Source organism: Aulonocara stuartgranti (genome assembly GCF_965226115.1).
Source record: "Aulonocara stuartgranti genome assembly, chromosome: 5".
In the NCBI taxonomy this organism is placed as follows: Eukaryota; Metazoa; Chordata; class Actinopteri; order Cichliformes; family Cichlidae; genus Aulonocara; species Aulonocara stuartgranti.
Genome location: NC_138943.1, coordinates 23,593,869 through 23,616,867, shown reverse-complemented (window position 1 = coordinate 23,616,867; position 22,999 = coordinate 23,593,869). Strand labels below are relative to the sequence as shown.

At 39.4% G+C, this 22,999-nt stretch overlaps 1 protein-coding gene across 1 annotated transcript; it reads right to left on the bottom strand.

Moving 5' to 3' along the window:
- Positions 1-1,680: 1,680 nt before the first annotated feature.
- On the bottom strand, positions 1,681-20,889 carry kdm5ba (lysine demethylase 5Ba). The gene is made up of 27 exons (XM_082532945.1): positions 20,109-20,889; positions 16,003-16,080; positions 15,518-15,640; positions 14,493-14,663; positions 12,358-12,483; positions 11,594-11,687; positions 11,362-11,468; positions 11,091-11,249; positions 10,833-10,952; positions 9,576-9,734; positions 9,065-9,246; positions 8,616-8,778; positions 8,316-8,435; positions 7,942-8,136; positions 7,519-7,700; positions 7,034-7,158; positions 6,783-6,933; positions 6,332-6,452; positions 5,782-6,137; positions 5,200-5,338; positions 4,938-5,117; positions 4,633-4,791; positions 3,744-4,163; positions 3,490-3,580; positions 3,215-3,399; positions 2,864-3,127; positions 1,681-2,745 (listed from the first exon to the last, which is right to left on the bottom strand). Exons 1-27 carry the CDS (start codon positions 20,259-20,261, stop codon positions 2,608-2,610), a joined length of 4,461 nt encoding a protein of 1,486 aa, XP_082389071.1. The 5' UTR covers positions 20,262-20,889; the 3' UTR covers positions 1,681-2,607.
- Positions 20,890-22,999: the final 2,110 nt, after the last annotated feature.

Sequence of the window (22,999 nt, the reverse complement as noted above, 5' to 3'; positions counted from 1 at the left end):
CGAGTAAAATAGCATTAGACCAACAAAAATGATCTCTTAGATTAGTGAAAATATGTTACAGAAGGTGCAGATGGTAAAGCTTTACAGGATGTGAAAATAGTTTCTTTAGATTTGCATGCATGCATTACAGAGGCCTAAACTATTTTAAGTGTGCACTAAGTGAGTCTGTCAAAACTGAGAGTATCCACGTCCTGCCTTGTCTACTTTAGAGAAGAACACAGACTGTCTGGGCTGAGTTACCAGAATTTCTTCTGTAATTTTACACATTTCTTAAAATTTAAGCCCAAAGTGTAGCACTGAAAGATTTCTTTCATTTCCTCCAGCAGAATTTCTATATCATGTGGAAAATGTAGGATATACTGTCAGAATAGTACTTCTTTTTCTTATATTAAACTATTTCAGGGGTTAAATGTGCAGGTAATCGTCTTTACAACAATAGAAAGGAGGGTTTCAGTGGTCTGGCCGGTTTAAGATCAAAGTGGGCTGTATGTGGCCCTTGATAAAAAAAAAAAAAAAAACTAAAAAAAAAAACGAGTTTAACATCCTTGTGAGGTCAGTTCCTTCATCCTAACTATGCAAATTCTCATGACCATTGATCAACAACCACTGATCAAGGCCCACTGATGAAAGGCCATGAGTACCATTCACAGAGAGTTGGGAAATGGACGATGTAATTTATGCCTTTACTTTGACGCCCTCTATTGGTCATATACTACATTGCAGAAATTAGTACTTTGCTTTTAATTCTGAAAGATTGGTTCAGACTCTGCTGAAAACGTGCATAGATCACTCTTTTTATTATTATAATTCATTCAATAGAATTAATAAATCTGGTGGAGACTCCATCCACATAATGTTCAGTAAGACCACCCGTGATGTATACCTGTTGGCTCAGCCATCGGACTCATGCACAACTCCTCTCCTCTTTGGTCAGCAGCCTTCTTACCTGTATCTTGTGGCATACTGTTCCCTGTACGTTAGCGTTGACCACAAATTAGGGCTATATATAAATTTTTACAAAGTTAGTGTATCTAAACATATGAGCCACAGAGTACAGTATAGACTTTTAAATTACGAACGGTTCAAATAAACAGGATAGCCAACTAAACAACCCTTTATTGGGTTTTAAAAGAATAGTATGTCAAAAGTTGTGCTTGAGAAAGAACAAGTGAATTTCATTTTTGGCTTGCCAGCAGACACTGGAGCCTGTGATAGTGTGTGTATGCTGAGCTCTTTCTGCAGTTAATTGAATTTACATGTGAGGAATTATATTAGTGGCAATGAATACCTGTGTCTGTTAAACAATCACAAATAAATGCCCCCCCCCCACTCAAGTTTGTGTTTTCTATTGAATGAAGTATGCTACAAGCTCACAGTTAAGCAAAGGAGACGAAATAAATTCTGAAGTCTCCCCAACAGGTTGAAGTGACTCTGTTTCTGAAGCGATCAGTTTTCCTGTCGACTTGAGGATCACTGAACATCTTTTCCTCTTCCAAAATGGATGGGGGGGAAAAAAAAAAAAAAAAAAGAAAAAAAAATACACACACACACACACACACACACACACACACACACACACACACACACACACACACTCTTTAAAAAACAAACAAAAAACAGCTGAAAATCCACAAACTAACTTTCATGGTATTCAACGCCGAGTACTGAGGAGTCCAGCCGTACAGGAACAAACGTTTTATTTTATAATGCAAACTGCAACATATGAATTATATTATTTACCCAAAGGAGCAGGAAAAAGGTCATATACCCGTGGCAAAATAAATCACACAGTCTGTGTTAAATCTAAGTCCAACACATATATCAGCCTCAGCCATAAAGGGAAAATCCACCCAAAAAACAACATGTACATTCCTTTGATGTCGGACAGTTCATTCTTACTTTGTGGCTTTAATTGAGTCTCACCCAACAGCAGGAATATGGGATCCAGGACTTTTACTTTCCTCTGCAGACATCACAGAAGGAAAACCTGACTTTATATCAAAGTCAGTGGTTTGTGAAAGGATCGTTGATCCATTTCGGTTTTGACGTGTACACAAATTTGAAGTGAACTGTGTATCATAGGGTCATAAAGTGAATTCTTCAGGGTTTTTGCTTTAGGAAGGCATTTTATCAAAGTTTTTCTACGCACAAATATAGCTCAGGTGAAAACTGAACCTTCAATTAATCTGTTCAGCTATTGCTTAGATAAATAATATTTAATCTACAAGAAAAAAAAGATAAGTTTCACATTGTTCAGATGCATGTAAAAGAAAAACAAACTGTTCTAAAATGCCAAACTGACATTTTTTGGTTGAAAAATCCCTGCGCTGTTGGTTCTTGAAACACGTTACCACATCTGCATCGAGTCTTGGAAAGTTTCAGAAAGGATTAGTTGACTGGCTGAAAATCCAGCCATGTGACAAACAAAACAAAACAGTGACAGAAGTCTTTAGTAACTCTGGGGAAAAAGAAGTAGCACCATGTTCACTGAGGGCAAGCCAGAAGGTAAAGGGGAGAAGCCGCAGGACACACAGAGTTCAGGTGTGCACTTAAGTGCTGCAGCATCTGCAGTAAATCTGCTCATCCTTCAACATGACTTTTTGGTCTTTATTCTGCTCTGCTGTATTCTGGCTGTGTGCAGCTTATGCAAACATAATCCTCCTTCTCCGCACGCTCAGCAGACAGGCCGACGCAGATCTGGTGAAACCATTGATTGCAGTTGCCGTCACACTGGACCCAGTTTACCTAAAAATGACAAGACGAGATACAATAAATTTTCACTTTGTACACTTAAACTTCAGCTATACAGGCACATAAGTATTTACATAAGTTGGTGTAAATGCAGCAGACTAATGAAACTCACCTCATCACCCTCTGGCTCTCTGCACCACGGTGCAGCACACAGCGAGTAGTCCTCTTCTGAATCTGAAAGAGCAGGGTCAGATGACGTGTGCGTGGGCGAACCGCTTCTCTTCGATTCTTCGGTCCTTTCTTTGCTTCTCTTGGGCTTTTTCTTGCGACACTTCTTGGCCTTCTCGCTGTGCTGAGAATCGGAGCTGTCCTTACGTCGCTTGGTCCGCTTGCTCTGACTGTTCACGGCCTCCTTTTTCAGGCTCGACACGCCATTCTAAGCACAACATACGGAAAGTGGACTTAATAAACAAGAGCATTATGGCATAATGCATTTGGTGTGACACTTAGTAGGAGCTGTTACCTTGTGTTGAGGGCTCCCTTTTGGAGACTTCTGGTCCTGTTCTGTGCTGTTCCCACAGGGAGGGCTCTGTGAGGGCAGGGGGACCAGTTTGTAGAGTAGATATCTGTACAGCTGCTCCGTCTCAGGCAGAGTGACCTGCAGCAGGAATCCCTCCACCATCAGCTCCTCCAGCTCAGGACTAAGTCCTGTGAAAAATTAAAACAAAATGAGCATCAGAGTTGCTCTGAAAAGTGAAACTGCACAGAGTGCTTAAATGAAAAAGCTTTGACACTTACCGTGGAGCGGAACAGACTTGTGCTCTGTATAAAAAGCTGACCCATTTTTTTCCTGAGGCAAATGTGAAGACTCTCTAGGTCCAACTCTCACCTGAAACAATTAAAAACGCCATCAGTGACTGTAAATGCTCAGTGTCTAGTGTTTCCATGATGGTGTCTAGAAAACGGGACTCCTGATGGTGAATCACAATAATTCAGACCACAAACGCTTAACTTAAATCAACAACAATGTTTACAAAATAAAAGACACTGACCATCTTTGACACGTTCTCGAGTACTCCATCTGCGCAGGCTTGCTGGACTCTGTGCTGCCATCTCACAGTCCTCTCGATGAGGAACCGCAGAGCGTCGCCCTCTGGCAGGCGGACCCGAATCCTCTGAAGGGAGGCCAGCAGGGGCAGGACTTTGTCCAGAGGTGGTTTTCTCGACCGCTGGCACAGCGGGCACAGCCAGGCCTGACCGTACTCAAGTTCTGCGGTTGTTGTAACACACCCGCAGTGGAAAATGTCTCGACAGAGCTCGCACTGCATCATGGCTCCTGAGGGAGCCTTTTGGCAAACACAAACACTAAGTGCACAACAGCTTTCAGCAGGAAGGAGCTTTGACTCGTTTGAAGACCTCAAAGACAGTAAGATCTCCATCTCCCTCTGTCGGACCTCGGCGAGAGTGGTCATCTGTGAGGAGAGAAAATTAGATGAAATTAAAAACTAATCTGAAGCCTAATGCCAATGTCTCTATTAATATATTAACTTTCCCTGATGAGACTTCTAATAAAGGAAATCATATTTTTCCCCCCCATTCATTTTCTGAGGAACCCTCCACTCATCGTTACACAGATTTGTGCCTACTAAACCTCGTTTAATGCTAGGTTAACCTACTAAAGGTGACCAAGATAGAGTCAGAGTCACTGCTTCTAATACTAGGTTAAATGGTTGAAATGGCATTCATAGACAATATTTACTGACAGAGTTTTTATCTGTTTATAAGTTAAAAAGAATACAAAAAAAAACAAAAAAAAAAAACAGCACTTCTTAACAAAGAAGGATTCTGGAGTAAAGGAAACTATACAAGAGCTGGTTTTTAGTCCTAACTATACTGAAAAAGTTACCAGAGAAAAAGAAAATTTGATGCAGCCATACTTACAGCAGAGGCAGAGTCCTTACTCTCAGAGAGAGCTCTCTCTACATCACACAAAGAGTCCAGTTTTGTTAAAGTCTTTTTAATGATCTGTGGAGCTTCTTTCACTTTTTTAGATTTTGACTTCTGATGTGCAGATCCGATGTCACACCTTGGGCAGAGGACCTGAAAACATGATGACAAATTCTATTAGAGGCGCTTTTCAAGTTCAGGTAATTTGCCACACTTGTAGTTTTGTGATATCTGGCACTAAATTTTCATACTGATGCATAATGATTAAATTGGTCAGCCACATTTGCATACGCATTTACCTCTAGAAGTGAGAAAGGGGAGTTTTTCAATAGGAATGTCTTTGCGGCCGTCTCCTTCCAGCTCTTGACATCACTGACAAGGGCCTCCAGTCGACTGAGCGGGTCGAGCTTCACTGGGATGCCCTCTGCTCTGAGAACCAGCTCAGAGAGAATGTCGAGCACAGGAATACGTCCCCCAAGCTGTAAGCACAGACAAGATTAATAATTCAGTTTCACCCATTACTCAAACTAAAGTGCTGAAAGCATAAAGTATGATTTTTACCTGCAGTGTTTCAGCTTCATGGAGCCATTTTTTGGCCTTGGTGACGACATCCTTCAGCTGCAGACAGTTGGGCAGATAAGCAGGGATGTTTTCTACTTCCTGCAGAGCAGCTACAAGGGTTTCTATGCCCTGATATGGCCTGTGAAGAGGCGTCAGGGTTAGAAAACAGTGTAGATGTTTAGGTTTTATACAAGTGATAAAGAAATAAAATAGACATTTCTAAAAATGAAAGACCATAAGCTCATTTGTAGTATTTGGTTTATGTTTATCTATTAATGGGTTAAGCCAGTGGTTCCCAAACTTTTCTTGCTAGGCCCCCCTTTGTTTTACAAGAAAAATGTTCGCCTGCCTGTCACAGCACCATAATCCACTTTTATCCACCACGACCCAGCTCTACAGATGTGGCACATTTCACTCCGTCTGAAGTTTTCAGCTGGTTTTACACTTTCACACAACACAAAATGTGAATTTTACTGCATTTTCATAGAGTTCATTAGTTGTAATAACCTTGGATTTTCTTCATTTCTGCCTTCTGTCATCATGATGTGAGCATGAAAGAAGATGTGAACCGTCATATCTCACCTGGCCTCCAGGAGACTGAGCACTCGCTCCTCCCACTGCTCTGACACTGTCAGCAACTCCTGCAGACGAGCCATGGCCCTCTCCACAGAGCTGTGAGGGGCCAGGCCCACACCCTGGTCTATCAGCCTCCTCATCGTGTCCAGACACAAGCTGTCCGGCCGACTGCTGGCTTGCTGAACGGTCTCCAACCATCGAGCCTGCTCCAGTCTCTCTCTGAGAAGGGGTAGCTGCGGCAGTTCCACGTCCAGGCCCAGACTCACATCCAGCAGGTCCTGCAGCTCCAGCGCACTGGGTGACTCATCAGAAAGGAGGCATTCACTGCGCTGCTGGAAGTCATCCACCCGAGTCAAAAGATCCTGTAGATCACATCCAACAGGTATGACGTTGCAATATTACCTCGGCCACACCTTACAAATCTAAAGTCTAGAGATACTGCCAAACCTTGGACACATAAGGACTGAAGTTGAAGCAATTTTCTCAAGAGACTAATAGCTTGGAATAATTAAATTTATACAATTAAAAATTGTATTTACTTTTTAAATAAACAAACCTTCAGTAAAGGAGCCTGTCGGATGTTACATGGCAGGCTGTCCAGTTGTTTGACAAATGACCTCAGCTCCTCCACAGTTAACTCATTCTGGCTTTGGGACTTGCCTCCCCCAGAGCGGTACCTGAAACACAGATTAAAACTGATTTACACTAAGTGGTGTCACTTAGCACTTTGACTGGCAAAAAAAAAGAAAAAAAAAGAAAAAAAATAAAGAAAACGGCCGAGCAGATAAGCTCAACAACAGCAATTTGCATAAATGTGAGTAAGCTCACACTAGCACAAATTGGAAATCTGTCCCACAAAACGGGTTGTTCCAGAAAATAACAAGAACATGACATAATTGTGTAATATCTTGTGTGACCTTATATGAAACTGAATCAACATGGCCGTTTCACAGAACTAAAGATGGAGCCACGAGCAGCGTGGAACATTTCAAATCAGATTTCAGTACCTCGTCTGCCTCTTCCCGTTGAGAAGCTGCTGTGCCGTCACAGAAACTTTATCGGCCTCTGAGGCAATTGTACGCAGCTGATCCAGGAGGCTGCTTTGAGGAAACGCCTTTGTTTCCGCTTGCTCTACCAGGATGTGAAGATCCTCCAACCCTAACCAGGAAAAACAAGAGTTCGTTAGAAGAGTCCAAACTACACGTTAACATTTGAGTAACTCGCTGAGATTACAGAAAGTGCATCACTGTGGTGGCACCTTTTTTCTTGGTTCCTTTGTTTTCCACAATGTCCTGGACATTAGACACCCAGTCTTTATATGAATTGGCACGCAGCTTCACAGATGCCATCAATGGGTACAACTCATCCAGTGTAAACTTGTAACTGGACGAAAAAAAGAAAAACAAAACTTGGTGAATAAACTGATAACTGCCATGTCAGTTTTCAGCAGAAAGTCATAATCGCCTCTGCCAAACATTGCAAGCTCCAAACCTTGTCTTTATAAAAAAGGCAGGCTGGCCTTGCACAGCTTAATATTTGTAGGTTGACTAGTAGTTGGTGAAAGTATAAGTTACTTTTTTTGTGAAACAGTGCTTAATTTTTTATGTTTTTGCTTTCAGGGAAAATTTGCTCCAACTTTTACTTCACGTAACATTTAAAGTAGGCCACACAGCTGTGACAGTACATGAGAAGAGAAATGAATATGAAAATGAGTATGCAGTGTTCCTCTGATTAATTACTTACTGGAGTGTGAGGTTGATAGGAGGACAAGAGCAGAGGTTCTGGGTGTGGTACAGGCAAACCATCTTGTCAGGACTGCAGGCACAGGTGATGCCAGACAGGTAACAGGTGGTCAGACACTTGAAACACTGCCGCGCCTCGTCTGGGAGCACCTCATAATCAACCTGTCGAGACTGCATCACACCCTGGGGACACAGATTCAGTCGTTAGAGCAGCACAAGAGACAGAGGAGCCAAATGTGACATATGTGTACCTAAAAAATAAGATCTCTCGAGTGGAAACTTATATTGTGACAAACATCTTTAAAAATTTTAAGTTCTCCCTTATTTCAGTCTGATAGATGAAATCTGTTATTTTGTGCTTCTTTTTTGATGGTTGTAATGTGCATGTTTAAAAACACTGGATACTGAGGATGAAGCTCCTCACCTTTTTAGTGATTTTCTCTCGTAGTTCCTTCTCCTGTTGGATCATGATAACCATATCCTCATGCAGAGTGGCGGCCAGGTTGACATCTATCGTGTCAGCTTTAATGGCCATGTTGCAAACCATCTCATCGTGGGAGAAGACGCAGTATCTGTTCAGCTGACGATAGTGAGCCACACAGCCACGGCCAAAGGGCATCTATCAGAAAACATGGAGATCAAGGGGTGTTCAAGAGGAATGAGTCAATCATGTGGCGCCAAAACAGTAATATTAGTAACAACAAGCTTCTGTTTAGGGTCTAATCCTGGATTAAGCTTAGTGAAACAAACTGAAAACTAAGTATAGTATTATGTGATACATAATAAAACATTTCTTACCCAGTCCATTGTGCAGAAGTTGACCGCTTCAGCAAAGTTGAAACCCTGGTTGAATCCACTGTGGTAAGCTCTGGGGAAAGTGATGACGAACTCACCTGCACACTGGTTGGTGCGATAAATCTACAGGTGAAAATACAAGAAAGAAATGTTCCATGAAGTCGTTTTAAAATGAATTCAATCTCAAAACAAATGAGTAAAACAGTTTAAACAATGTTGACATTTAAATCTCTTTAATTTGATTTCCATAATTGTGTGAGAAAATCATGTATGCGCAAATTTGTCTTCACTGTTTTTATTTACCGGGACGCCGTTGTTCATCAGCGTGTTGGGATTCATGATGGTGACCAGCTGATGAAGGAGGTCTGGCTGAGACTCAAACAGCTCAGGAGCTAGTTTCTTCATGACCGCTTCGAGGTGCTCTGCAGCATAACCAGGAGCCCCATACCACGTCTTAGGCTCACCCCTGCACATGTGGACAAACCTCTTAGTAACAAAAAAAACCCCAATCACGGTAACCCCGCATGTAACACAGTTTTATGCATTATAAATAAGTTTCACAATGGAGTGACACGCTCCTGTCCGTTTGGTTTTTCCTTGATTTTGAAGTTCAGATGAGATGCGTTTCTGATGTACACACACACAAAACTGCTTTTAGAGTTTAAAAAAAAAAAAAAAAAAAAAATCCAAACTCCCAAATTAAAAATCATCATCATCACAGTTACACAATAGAGTTAAAAAGTCCACTGTACCAGTGAAGATAGTTTATGGAGTAGCTCCAGTGGTCCTCGATGTGCCAGCAGAAAGAGGAAAAACACATGCCCACGTACAGCCAGGGTACCTTCATGCCACAGATGTCAGCTGTAATGTGAGTCAGCACCGAGGCATCGAGGACCGGCATATTGTTCAAGTTCCAGCCGCTGGTCAGGTAATGCTGCGGGTAAGACACAGGTCTAAATACTCCACTCACTCAGATATAGCCCAGAAAACTTTTAATATGCGACTGCAAACATCAGTCACGCTTATTTTTACTGTTGCCTGCCAGAAATCTAACACCACTTTTGGTGATAATTCAGCTGTAAAAGTTACCATGCTTTGAGAAATTAAAAACATTAATATACATAAAAATATTAGTCTTATATAGACAACTATATATTTTTTTCTATTGTTTATTGATATTTAATGCTTTAAAGAAAACAAAAGGAGACAAAGCATTTTCACAGAGAGAAGGCACAATACATTCCCATGACAGACAATTTGTACCTCATCCTCAGGAGAAACTTCAAAATGGCCGTTTCTCACGGGAAAACCACTCCCAAACTCCTTGGAGGCGATGTCTGCTCCATACTCCACAGTCACATCCTCCTCGATGGTACTCACTAGACGCCAGAACTCCTTCTCCACCAGCTCAGTAGGCACCATCTTAATAGAATTAAGAAAAAAATAAATGAAGGATTTATATTAAAGCATTTATAATCATAATGGAATCCAGGGCCGTTTTCCTTGTTTTTTTTTAAAAAAACCAAAAAAAAAAAAAACTGGTTTATGATGAAAACGGCACTTTCGTGCACTGGAATACTTTCATTTTGTACATTGTTATGGTGTTGCGCACAGAGCAGTTAGTAAGAGCCAGTGCAGCCTCTGTTTTGATTGTGCAAGCTGTCACATTTGGAGGACATTCAATAGCATAAATAAATAAAGTTGTGGGAAAACTAGATTTACATCACTTCTGGTAAGAAATGTAAGAAATACTCAAAGTTGCTTACAACGTGGTTAAAAAAAAAAAAAAAAGCAGCAAATTGGAGCATATTAAAGAATTTCTCAATTTGTTTTGTTTTCACTTCTGATTGTTGTTATTCTATTTCTATCATGGCCTGTATGTGTGTGTTTAAAATTTCTGAATAGTGAAATAAATTTAAATAAATTCCTTCCACTTCCCCAACTTATCATAATTGTACTTAGTAATAACTTAATCTAGTATGTGTTTCATATTAGTGCTCATATGTTTGAGCTGAAAAATATGATGAAAGTCTCATTTATGTTGATCGTTGGTTAAAAGACATTATTATAGCATAAAGTCATTGGCCAATTCATTAGATAGGTCTGGTCAACTGCTTATTAATGCAGGTGTCTAATTAGCCAATCACATGGCAGCAGCTATCACAAATGAGTATCGCAAATGAGGAAGAAAGGTGATTTAAATGACACTGAACATGTGTGGTTGTAGGTGCCAGTCTGACTGGTTTGAGGATTTCATGTGCTGAAATCTTCCCCACAAAACCACCTCTGTTTATAGAGAATGGTTTGAAAAAGAGGAATTATTCAGAGAGTGTCCATTTAGCCCGTTTTTGTTGTATATAGAGAACCTTCACGCTTACATTTCTAAACTATTAAGCTGCTGACATCAATAAACAGAAACAAGAAACTGGAACTTAAAGACTTTACTTTTGACTAAAATGAACTGCAAGTATCAACAAAACAGACTAAAGGCTACTCAGTGTATGTGTGATGAAAACTCACATGAACTGGCATATTGAAATAATCAGACTTGAAGGAGTCAGCCATGTCTCCAAAAGTTTGGAGGGTGTAGCTCCTGCTGGCCTGCTCAAAGCCAAATGCAACAGCTGGTTTGCCACATTCCTGTCAAAACCAAAAGATTGTATATGAAGTTAAAACAAGCCACTTGGGATTATACTATAATTGTACATGTCAGATGGGAGACTACACTCCAGTTCACGGTGACTTGAGCTTCCTGAGGGGGAAGGAGGTATAGCTCACCTCAACCAGGCACCTGGGGCATCTCCAGTCGCCTCTGGGAACATCGTGGAGCGGAGGGATGAGACAGAAGATGTGATAGCTGTCATCGCAGCCGTCGCATAATAGCAGGCGGTCCTCAGCGCTTCCACTGCCACACACCAGACACATGTAGTGGTCCACCTGATGAGACAGAACACTTATGAGGATGTACTGTGTACAAAATAGATCCATGTTTGAATCATGTAACAAAAAGTAGTTGGCCAATAAATTTAGTACATAGGGAAACATTTACTTTATTCACTGGAGGTTTGATAATTTTATCTAATACAGTTTCTTCATATTCAGTTGTATCCTTGTGATCAATGGGCTCCTTTTTCACCTCAGTGACTGCCATTCTCACTGAAAGACAAGGACGAAGATTGATTGGAGGCTTCAGGAGTCCCCAATAACACTCAGACCCATTACACAAACCAATTATTTCTATTTATAAATATATCAGTACAGGTCAGGTTTATTTTTCTTACCAGGTTCTGGCTTGGCAACAAATGTTCCCATCCTCCTCCTCAGGTTGGGACGAGTCTCACGAACTTCTCTGGGTTCACTTTTGACATAGCCCCTCTGCAGCAAGAGTCAGAAACAGAGTCAGCTGTACTTTCAAAACTAATGTGGGAATATAACTAGTAAAATGCTGTCATAATGACAAGACATAGAAACATCTTGTTTTAGAGCTGAAACAAAAGCCTGTCAAGACAAATGCACAACACTTTATTTTTAAAAAATTAATAATAAATTTAAAAAAAACCAAAAAAAACGCATGCAGCAGAGTCATTAAGAATGCTGCACACTGGAACAGTGCCCACTACTCATGCGTCAGCTAAGCCTTCCTGCAGTTCTTCTGCAGTCAACAGGGAGTTGTGTTTTGCCTAAATGCCCAGCAGACATGTGGTTTTCTGGTTCCTGCTGTTTTGCTGCAACTTTCACAGTTCCTTTATCCTCCATTACAGTCAGTGTAAACTACCTTTTTATAGCCTTTGCCTGCTTCAAAGGCATCAATTAGCTTCGCTGGAGATCAGATGGTTAAAGGAGGCCATCGTTGTTTAAAGTAACCACAAATCTGGAGAACGAACTCTACTGCCAGCAGCCAGTAACAATTATTGACCTGACCTTATAGGTGAAAATGAGTTAATCAAAGCCTAACAATTAAATAGAGTTTTAAGAATTTCAGAGTAAAATCCATAACACAAAGAAGTTATGATTCAGAGGGAAATGTCAAAGATGACAGACTCACCTCAGATCTCATTCGTTTGGCTCGGCGAGCAATGCTGCAGGTCTCCTGGGGCTGGACAGATTGGCGCTGCGGCAGGTCGTGAGGGGTGTACTCCTTATCTTTAGTGTCATTGGTCAAGGTGGCTGCCTGTAGGAAGAAGTGAATGACACCAAATTAAACACACAGAACCCCCTGCCCCCCCCAAAAAAAGATTAAAAACTGGCAACGATTTAATTATCAAATATCTGAGGATCTCTACATTCAAACATGGTTGTCAACATTTGAAAGTACCAGAATTGAGTATATGAGTTTCAAAAAGTCAAAAGTTTTACCGCTGTGATGCTTCTATTTAAAGACATCAAAAAAGAAATGTCAGTCAGAGTGTAGATCTGTCAACAGATCTCAAAGTTTAAGTCAAACTTGCAAGATACCTGCAACTAAATTTGTTCCCAGTGAATTTTTACTGTCAGTTTTAACTTTTAGGAATTTGTGTTGGATAAAATCAGTCTTTCTTACACTGGAAAAGTCACTCTGACAACACCTTATTTTGGTGTGTGCATAATGGAAGGTCATACAACACTTGAATTTACATGGTGGAAACTTTTACAATAAAAGCACATCAAGTGCAAATAAAATTCCTTCATACTCATTTGCTTTCAAGACACTGTCAAGAGACTGAACTGCACCGTTTTTGGTGTGTACTGGATGAAGGTTAAGCAACAGTACTACATGCTTTGTAGTCCTGAGGTCTGTACTACAAGGCCAATTTAACATAACCAGGATGTCCTGTCTGTTATCTGGTTTCACTTACCCTAAGATCAACAATCAGGTTACGTGGTCACATGAAGCTGAGCGCATAACTCAGTAAGTATAACCCAGGGTTTCCCCAATCTAGCTACCAGCACATTAACATGAAAGAGGTGACATTAATGGCATCTGACCAGTAACAAACATGGACAGGTCCACTGGCTGAATGGCTGGCTTTACAAAGAAAGCTAAATCTATTAGAAAAATATGGAGAATTAACACATAAAACAAGCTTAAAGTATATTACAAATAAGTGGTACGAATGTCTGTAACAGGATAAGCACCGAAAAGCTCTTTGGCCAGTGAGACTGGAAAAGGTCTACTACATTAATAAAGTTTAGCCTATTTAAAACCAGGAAGGAAAGCTGGCAAAAATGCTGACACTGCAAGTTAACAACCTTCTTAGTATCACAGCTGTATTATTAAGACGTGGGAGTGTCTGACAGTTAATATAATTGTTGTTCCATTAAATTAATGTTTAGATGTGCTTATGATAGTTTTCCTTTTCAATCCATCAGCTGCAGTGGTATTTGACAATATGAGTGTAAGGATTAAATATAGAGACATCGTTCACATGTAGAATTACTCTACTTGCAAATTTTATATAAGGTCAACAAGCACAAATAGGTGCCCTGTTCTTTAGACCATCCACACTGATTCCGTGTGGAATCTTCTGGGAATTGTGACGCCATTTTCCAGAGATTTGATCAGTCACTAAGTGTAGATTTCACACCTGCTGACCTCTAAACTAGAACATAGCTTACTCAGGAGGCAGTTAGGTCTGAAGTATAAGTTACCATGGAGATGTACTCCAGCAAGAATTGAACTGCTATTGCAATTTTGAAAACCCAGGGTTAACCCTGGAGTTACTTTCACATGCCTGCTTTGTACTACAGGCTTCTGGTTGATCTAACCTCTGAAGCACAAAATAAATTAATTAATTAAAAAAAAATTTAAAAAAAATTTTAAAAAAAAAAAAAAAAAAAAAAAAAAAAAATAATATCACAAAATAAACCCCCCGTTACTCTTTGATAACTGTGCACAGTATCACTGTGGGTGAGAAGACTCAATAAGACACTAAAGTGCTTAAGACCAGGCTGTTGTTTCCATCATATTCCACATTTATTCCATTAAAATAATTATTTTTCTGTCATTATAATCCAACCAATAATTTCATGTGCATTTAGCCTGCAAACAAGCAGTCCCCGGTCATTGCTCCTGAGTTCATCTCCTGTGTACATCTTGGAAGAAACTAATGGATTGCAGAGTCTTCCAATAAACATCCAGCCAGCTGTGAACCAGACTGCCTACTGTTACTCTGTAAAAAGAAAACAGGTGAGAGTACGTACAGGGAGATTGGCTCCAGTCTGGAAAAGGTTATATGGGTAGAGGATTCGCTCATAGTGTGCCCGCAGATGGGAGCCAATAGCCTTTCCTGGAGCAAAGCCCATCTTGACGGAAATCTTAGTCCAGCGGCGTTCTCTGCAGACTGCATCAAAACCACCCTCTTCATTCACCAACTTGCGTGAAATAAGTGAAATAATAAATTAAATATCAAGTAAGGCAAGTTCACTGGTGTAGAAAGTTGTTGTACTGACAAGTGACAAATTAAAAAAAATAAAAAAATAAATAATGGAGATGAATTGTCTTAGTAGGAAAATCATTTTCCAAGTCTCTGCTCCCAGCTGGGGTGCAGGTTTTTCCCAGCTCAGATTGGCGTCTAAGCCACTATTGAGGGTGTTACTTTCACCAGGACAAGTGAAACCAAACAATCTTAGTTAAATCAGATTAACTAAGCACCCTTATAGGGGTGTAAAAAAATTTTAAGAACCCCTTTAAAATCCTCATGCTGATAAAACTCTGGGTGCTTTGTGATGAGATGCCGCTTTAGGTTGGCTGGCTTCATTTACTAACACTCGAAGACAAACAACACATTTTGGTCTTCCATTGCCATTCTCGATAAAGCCAAGATCGAGGTAAATGTTGTCATACTTTCTAATTTTAGCTGGTTTGGCTTTTGTATTACTTAGTAATGTGAACTGACTTAAATATTTTTCCATTGTGCTAATTAGCTCAACCGCAGATGATGCATTTACGTGCCACTACATGCCAGGTACCATAACGTGTTAATGTAATTACCCAATCTGTGGCTCACAAACCCTAGTTTGAGGCCACTGAGCTAAATGATCCCCCCCTCCTCTTATACTTAGCCTCACAGCTCCTCACTGTAGTACTTAAATGTTCAGGTTTTTCCTTTAATTTGTCACCCATCTGCTGATTCACAAGTCATAAAAATCAATTGTAATTCAGTTGTAACGTATTCATGATCACCCTCTTAGATTCATAACTGTAGCACTAGTGGGGATTTTCACACCTTATTCAGTTGGTACAGATCCAGAATCTTTCTTTCCACTTGAGGAATTTTCAGTTTGCATCCTTGTAGCTCCCAGAATTTTGCTATTTGATCCAGGAAGTTGAGTTTAACTCTGGTCTGAGCCTTAAGGAAAAAAGAAAAATTGTTTAGCTCCTCAAACAATAAGCATTGGAGTTGTAAGAAAATAACCTGAGAAGTACTAAGTGCTCCAAAAAGAAGAGTACAAAAAATAAAGAAATAAAATGACTGAGTTACTATCTTTTTGATTCTCTCCTACTAGTATTAACATTTTTTAAAAGAGGGAAATATGTCTGCAGTCTTTTCACGGCTCACCATGACATGATAGTGAATCAGATATTTTGACGATGCTGCCATTTTTTTTTTTTTGAAGGACAATGAACAAAAGCACAGCGAGTGAGGCAATACCTGAATACAAGAGATGAGCAAAACTGGATTTTGTAAATATATAAAGATGACAAATGTACCTCAAGCTCATTGAGCCGTTGTATTCGCGGTGTGAATTTAAGTCTGTCGACATCACAAGCAAACGGTGGCTGCCAATCCTGAAATGAGTAAAGGAAAAACAAAAAACAAAATAAAAAGACAGACCATTTTAAGCAAGATTAGACTAAAGCTGTGACGATTAGACTCACTGAAACATGCTTTTGTTTGCACATTTTTCAGTTTCAGCGGTATCATCATATACAGCAAGATTCCAAGTCTACTTGCAGTAATCATCATCATTACACTCAAATGAACCAACGTAGAGGAAAAAGCTGATGTTACCAAATTAATTAGGCTTTAGTCTTTCAGGCTTTATACCCATCTGAGCTCCATGTAAATACTTCAATTTCAATACCTGAAAATAAGATGCGAGTACTGCAGCTTGGCACATAAGAATGAGGCAAAGACAATTGCATAATGAGAAACAGTAAGCCATTGTTTCAGAAAAGTCAACATTTTAATGCTATTAAATATAATGAGTGTAAATATGACAAAAAGGTAGTAAATTTGTCAAACATAGGTTCTCTTTATTTCTGCTAATTAGCTATTATTTAACAGAACCTGTCCCCACTTTCACTTAAAAACACAAACTTCACTTCGATGTCTAACCGCATGCGAAGCAACTGAGCAAAACAACTGTCTTACAAACTAAAACACTAACCATGCTATACTGCACAACTTCCTGTACGACTAGTTGTAAGTGCAAGTTCAAGATTCAGGAAAATGATCTCAATTTTGTACAGTTCAATGTGTGATACAAAACAGTGTTATTATAACTGTGTTATTCTCACATATTATCAAACCGATAATGGTAAATGCTGTCATACAGTTAAAGGACAGTCTCAACTGCTTCCTAAGAACAAAGAACAGTAAACAAAAAAAAAAAAAAAAAGAAAAAAAAAGAAAAAAAAAGTTTATTGTGGAGATAAGCTTTTCAGGTTTCACATTTGTTCTTCTATAGCGTAACAAGCACTCATAAAAACAACTATACAGAAACCTCCCAATAAATCTGCAGCCACAGCTTCTCTCAGTTATTTGTTGTTGCATTGTGCCTTTTATTATTGACTAATGTTTAGTCGATAGAGTTTCCACATTGTGAACATGTATCCATTAAACTTTCTGTGCCTAAAGTGACGTCTTCCAATGTACTGTTTTGTCTATTCTGGAGTCAAAAAGGCCAAAATGTTCAGTCTGTGGGATTCTTAGAGTCAGAACATGAAGCATTCGGGTAGAAAATTATCATTGTTATTCAAAACTAAACAAAACATGCAGGTTACATTTTCTTTAATGTTTCAATGGCATTGTTAGCATTTTTTGAATCGTCTAAATATTATTAATACTGATGGAAAATAGATGAACAGATGCTGTAAACAGCAATGTTTGCACTGTAGGATCTAATATCAATAGATTATGATTTTGTAACTTTTAGTCATTTGTGATAACATCCTAACCTGTGATAAGTATACAAAAAGGGGAGCCATTTTTACTTAAAAAACAAAAAACAAAACAGGTCTGTTTTCTCTTTTAAGACGACTACATTTACATGCCAAACCAACTGAAACAGTACTGTAATGAGAAGGAAATGTGGCAAATTTACATATACAGGCTGATAATGAGACCTGCAAATTAGTCTAACGCTCCTGATGTGTTTCAATCTTCAACTATTGCAACATTTCTTAAAAATGAACACAAACATTTACTGTTAAGGCTGACTGCCTACTGTGTGCAGCGTTACCAGAGGCTCTTTAAAATGTCACAGTCAAGATTTACTGGGCCTGGACAATGAGTGAAATGCTGAAATGAAATGCTGGCCAGAGAAGAGATAACAACAGCTGCATTAACACCACCTTATTGTTGGATTAGTCTAACAAATGTTGTGGGACCAAAGCAAAACAATAATTTTTGAAAACAAATAGAAATGTGCTCTGTTTTACTGACCATCCTCCACAAGTCTGACCATGGTAGTTAAGACTGCAAGCACAAATTCTGGTCTCTACATGACTCAGGCCCTCCAATCTCAATCCAAAATGACAAATACAATTGTGAGAAATTAACCACAAACAGGCCTGGCAATGTCCCCGAAAATCATCTGCATGTGCGCTAACCTCTATAGTCAAAATGTGATCCATGTAAAACCCTGAAGGAAACTCTACCTGTATACCGTGCACCAAATAAAAATCACTGATCGAAAACAGGTTGTGGTGCAGTGTTTACTTCCTTTTTCAAACATTGTCTGAACCGTTTGTACATGGGAAAGGGTTAAAAGAGAATAATGAAACAAAGAAACAGGGCTCTCAAATAAGAGCCAATCTATAATCTCTGGATTGTATACACCATTTGCACACACAATTTGCAGACAAAAAATAAAACTCCAGGATCTCTCTCTTCACAAATAGACATTAATAACAGTTTAAAAAAAAAAAAAAAAAAAAAAAAAAAAACCACATTAAAATTACAAACTTATAAATTTGTCCTGGTAGAAAACCCAGCTCAAGAGCCCAGTTTCCATCACTTCAAGGATTTAAGATTATTTATTGGTCTGCCTGAGCCACATTTTGATCAAAACATTCCAGAATAAACTGCTGGTGCTGACTTATAATTGTGAAATGTAAATCATAGTTTAGACAGCACAAATAGATCTCGAATATCAATCCAACTACTATCAGCAGCTAATCTTTGCTCACATTTATCCCACTGGCTTCTTTTGTTTACATGAGCTGTGCATTTCAGCCATTTACCCAGCAAACACTGAAAGCAGTCACCCCACCCATCCGCTTTTGATGACAATTCAATCCCTTGTACTCATACCCAACGGGTTAAAGTGTGCAAAATAAGCTTTTTTTTTTCTCCTTTTTTTCATGCTTCCTGATTTCTGCTTTAGATGCATGCACACATGTTAAAACATTTCCACCCATGTCAAGGACCTTGCAAAAAATAAATATATATTTTATCTTTTTAAGTTGACATAGAGAATACCTGGAAAAAATTACGTCAGGCATATTTAAAAAAGAAAGAAAGAAAAAAAATCAGTTCAATCTACCCTTTTAACGCATGGACACACCCTTGAATAAAATATATGCCCACTACTGTCACATGTCTCAGAAATAAGGTCAATGGGACATTATTTTTGCATTATGTTAGCTCTAAGATATTTAAGGGGGGGGGGGGGGGGGAGCCATTTTATTGTCAGTATTTCCTTACAGACTTTGATATTTGACCCCTGAGACGTTAGAGAGGTGTAGATTACGCCAGGCTAATCGTCCAATTAGAATTATTATTAAAAAATAGCCCCGGATTTGCTTCCATAATAGCGAAATAAAGATTAGCCAGCAAGTATAAAACTATCTGGTTAATAAACTAACGCTAGTAGCAGTCGAGAATAACCGTAATTTGAGTGGATAAAGTTGATAAAACTACGATGAAAGAGAGAAACAGTGTCCCCCACTGAGTGCCGTGTTTCTACGACCCTTTTCTCCATAAACAGTTGGCCACCGAGCACGTACGTTAGCCAGCGTGAGATGTCAGAAAACTGCGGCTTTAAACGGGCCCCGACTGATGCTAGTCAGGTTAATTCACCCTGTCTAAATCCGTCAAATCCTGCTCAGATACTTGGACTTTACATTTAACCAAGTGCGCAGAAATGGTTGTTAAATTATTAGTAGGTCAAGTCTAGGCGAGCCATTTCCGTGCGCAGACTCCAGGAAGCACTTCATTCTGCGCTAACGTAAACAATTTGCATCATATTTTGCGTACAGGCAAACTTTTGCGTTTGAATTATTTTTTTATAGCGCTCTTTAAGTTGGGCGACCCTCTATCATGAATCCAGGCTGGTTTGTTTTTACGACTAAGCCCGACCAGGACACAGGTTTCCTCTTGAATGGCATGTGTCTGAGAGCTTCCCATTGCCGTTACAAACACAACACAGTCCAGCTCGGGCTAGCTCACTATTCTTACTCGCAGGCGCAATCCGCCATGTTGAAACCTGTCTTAAAAACACAACTTTGCCTTCTAAATTAGCCACAGCGGCAGAGGCCAGCACACCGTGCAAACACCACGAATAATTGTAAAAAATAAAAGAATTACTCACCGGCGGTGGTCGGATCTTGCAGATACCAGTTTTCTCTGCAATTGGTCGTATTTTGTTGATGTACGCAAAAGGGTCGGCAAATTCCTCCCAGCTGGGCTCAAAAACAGGGCACTCGGGAGGAGGAATGAACTCATTCACCTGCGGCTGAGTCATCGTTGCATCTTCGTTATGACTCCAGCTGAAATATTTTTTTAAAAAAGGGGGGTTCCAAGCCGTCTGTGCTTGCTTTGATGTCCAGTCTTTCAGTTCATGTCCACTCTCCACTCATTGAACTCAAAGACGAATTATCTAGTTGGAGACGAGCTCTGACAGCGAGGGGAAGTACACGTCCGCTTCGACAAATAGACACCCACGAATTATTTAGGCTAACGTCATTTTTGCGCCGTTTTCGTGCGCAAACATGCACTTTTGCTACCGAGATAGAAGTAAAAAACGGACTGTGTCTAAACTGACATTTTATTACACCAATTTAAGGTGTGCTTTCGTAACACAAAGGACTTACATGGCTGCAAATCTGTGGTAAGATGGAGTAACTTTATTTCAGTTTTCACAGCGTTTTTAAAAATACACTGTAGTTAATACTTTAGTAGCGAACAGTTTAGGACTATATAGCTTATTGGCTCAGTGGTTTCCTCACAGATGATTGCTCCCTTGTTTGGTGCGTTTGGTTATCTCACCCTGTGGTGAGACAATGCTCCTGTTCTCCCCTTCTCAAATAAAGATAGAAGCCTCACTCCGCCCGGCTAAGGCGAAAGACTAGCAGACATTACCCGGTGCTTACTAATCGAACTCACCTTGAAGATCTTTGCGCGCTGACCGGCACTTTGTTTTTAAATGGTCTAGAGAAGCTCGTTGATTGGCAGAGAGGAGTCATATGTTGATAGTTCAGCCGTTTGTGTTTTTAAAATAAACATTTTCATTTGTTTGACGCCAAATTTATAATAACAATAATAATTATACGATATATTATTTTTATGCTATCGATAGCTTGTTGGGTGTGCTACAATTGCTTTAAACATCTAACTTCACAAAGAGTAGCCTTTGGCTCTGAAAGGCTACTCTTTGTGCCAAAAACTGACCACCACCACCCAAAAAACAATAACAACAAAGTTTTTTTTTTTCTTCAGTTTTTGGCATATTTGTCACACTTGCATGCTTCAGATCAACAAAAACAAATCTTAGTGATAGTCAAAGATAACCTGTGTAAATACAAAATGTAGTTTTTAAATGATTGTTTCATTTATTAAGAGAGAAAGGCTATCTTAACTTGGGGGACTATGTGGAAAAGTAATTGCTCTCTAAACCCAATAATTGGGTTTGGCAATAATCTTTCATTTTGTCTCACTCTTCTTTTCAGCCACATTGGAAGGTTTTCCAGGATTAAAAAAATATGAACAAATAATTTTTTCATTGTATTTTTGTGATCATTATTGACCTAAAGCATAGGTATCAAACTCTGGCCCGCGGGCCAAATTTGGCCCGCAGCCTAATTACATTTGGCCTGCGAAGCCATACCAAATGACTATTAGAGCTGGCCTACTGGTATTATACAGCTAATATATATATTGTTTAGTATTAAGCTTTGCTTGTTCCATATTCAGTTTTTCAGCAAAACGTGTTCGAGTCCATCAGAAGAGATTCATTCTCATATCTGGAGGAAGATTTTTTTTTTCAATAAATATTAATGTTAGCCTGCGACTTTGTTCCAGATTTGAATTTTGGCCCACTGTGTATTTGAGTTTGACAACCCTGACCTAAAGGAATAGAAAATATGAACAAATAATTTTTTCATTGTATTTTTCTTGGTGAGGCAGTCAAAAGGGTTAAGCTCTGTACCCAAAGGAGAATGTCAAGCCCTGAAACTCGAACTAACTCAAGTTACTCAACAGGACAATCATCCGAAACACACCAGTGAGTCCACCTCTGAATTGGACCTCTTTGACTACCCCCCCCCCAAAAAAAGGTTTTGGGGTAGTTAAAGAGGTCTTGAAGCCGATTGAAATGCTTTGTCATGATCTTAAACAGGCCGTTAAGTCACGGTACCACCACCATGTTTGACTGTTGTTATGAAATGCTATGTTAGTTTTACACCAGATGTAACAGGACTCAAACCATCAGTCCACAGAATATTATCCCAAAAGTCTTGGTATTTTGGCAAATATGAGACAAGACTTTGTCCTGTTTATTTTCAGCAGTGTTTGAAAAAGGAAAAAAAAAAAAAATGGAGGATGCCATTTTTGACCAGTCTCTTTCTTATTGTTGAATCATGAACTCTGACCAAAGCTGAGGGAAGTGAAGCCTGCGGTTCTTTAAATGTTGTTCTGGGTTCTCTTGTGACTTCCTGGAGAAGTCATTAATGCGCTCTTGGAGTAATTTTGGTAGGCCGGTCACCCCTGGAAAGGTTCAACAGTGTCCCAAGTTTTCTTCTGTTTGTGGATAATGGCTTTCATTGTAGTTCACTGGAGTTTCAAAGCCTTAGGAAATTGCTTTATAACCCTTTCCAGACTGAGATGTCACTGACTTAGTTTCTCAGTTGCTTCTTTAGATCGTGGAATGATTCGTTGCTGTTTGAGATAATTTAGCCTACTTCACTCTGTCAGACAGGTTCTATTTAAGCGATTTCAGGGAGTAGTCAGGCATGGGTGAGGCTAGTGAAAATGAACTGTTTTCTAAAAATTGTGGTTATTAACTGTTAATTCATGATTTAACAAGAGGGGCAGTTCCTTTTCCACACAGGACCAGGCATGTTTGAATAGCTTTTCCCCCTTAATGAATAAAATATTTTAAAAACTGGACTTTGCCTTTATTTAGGTTATTTTTCTCTCATATTAAAATTTGTTTGATGATCTGAAACATGTGTGACAAATACGCAAAAAAGAATAAGAACTCAG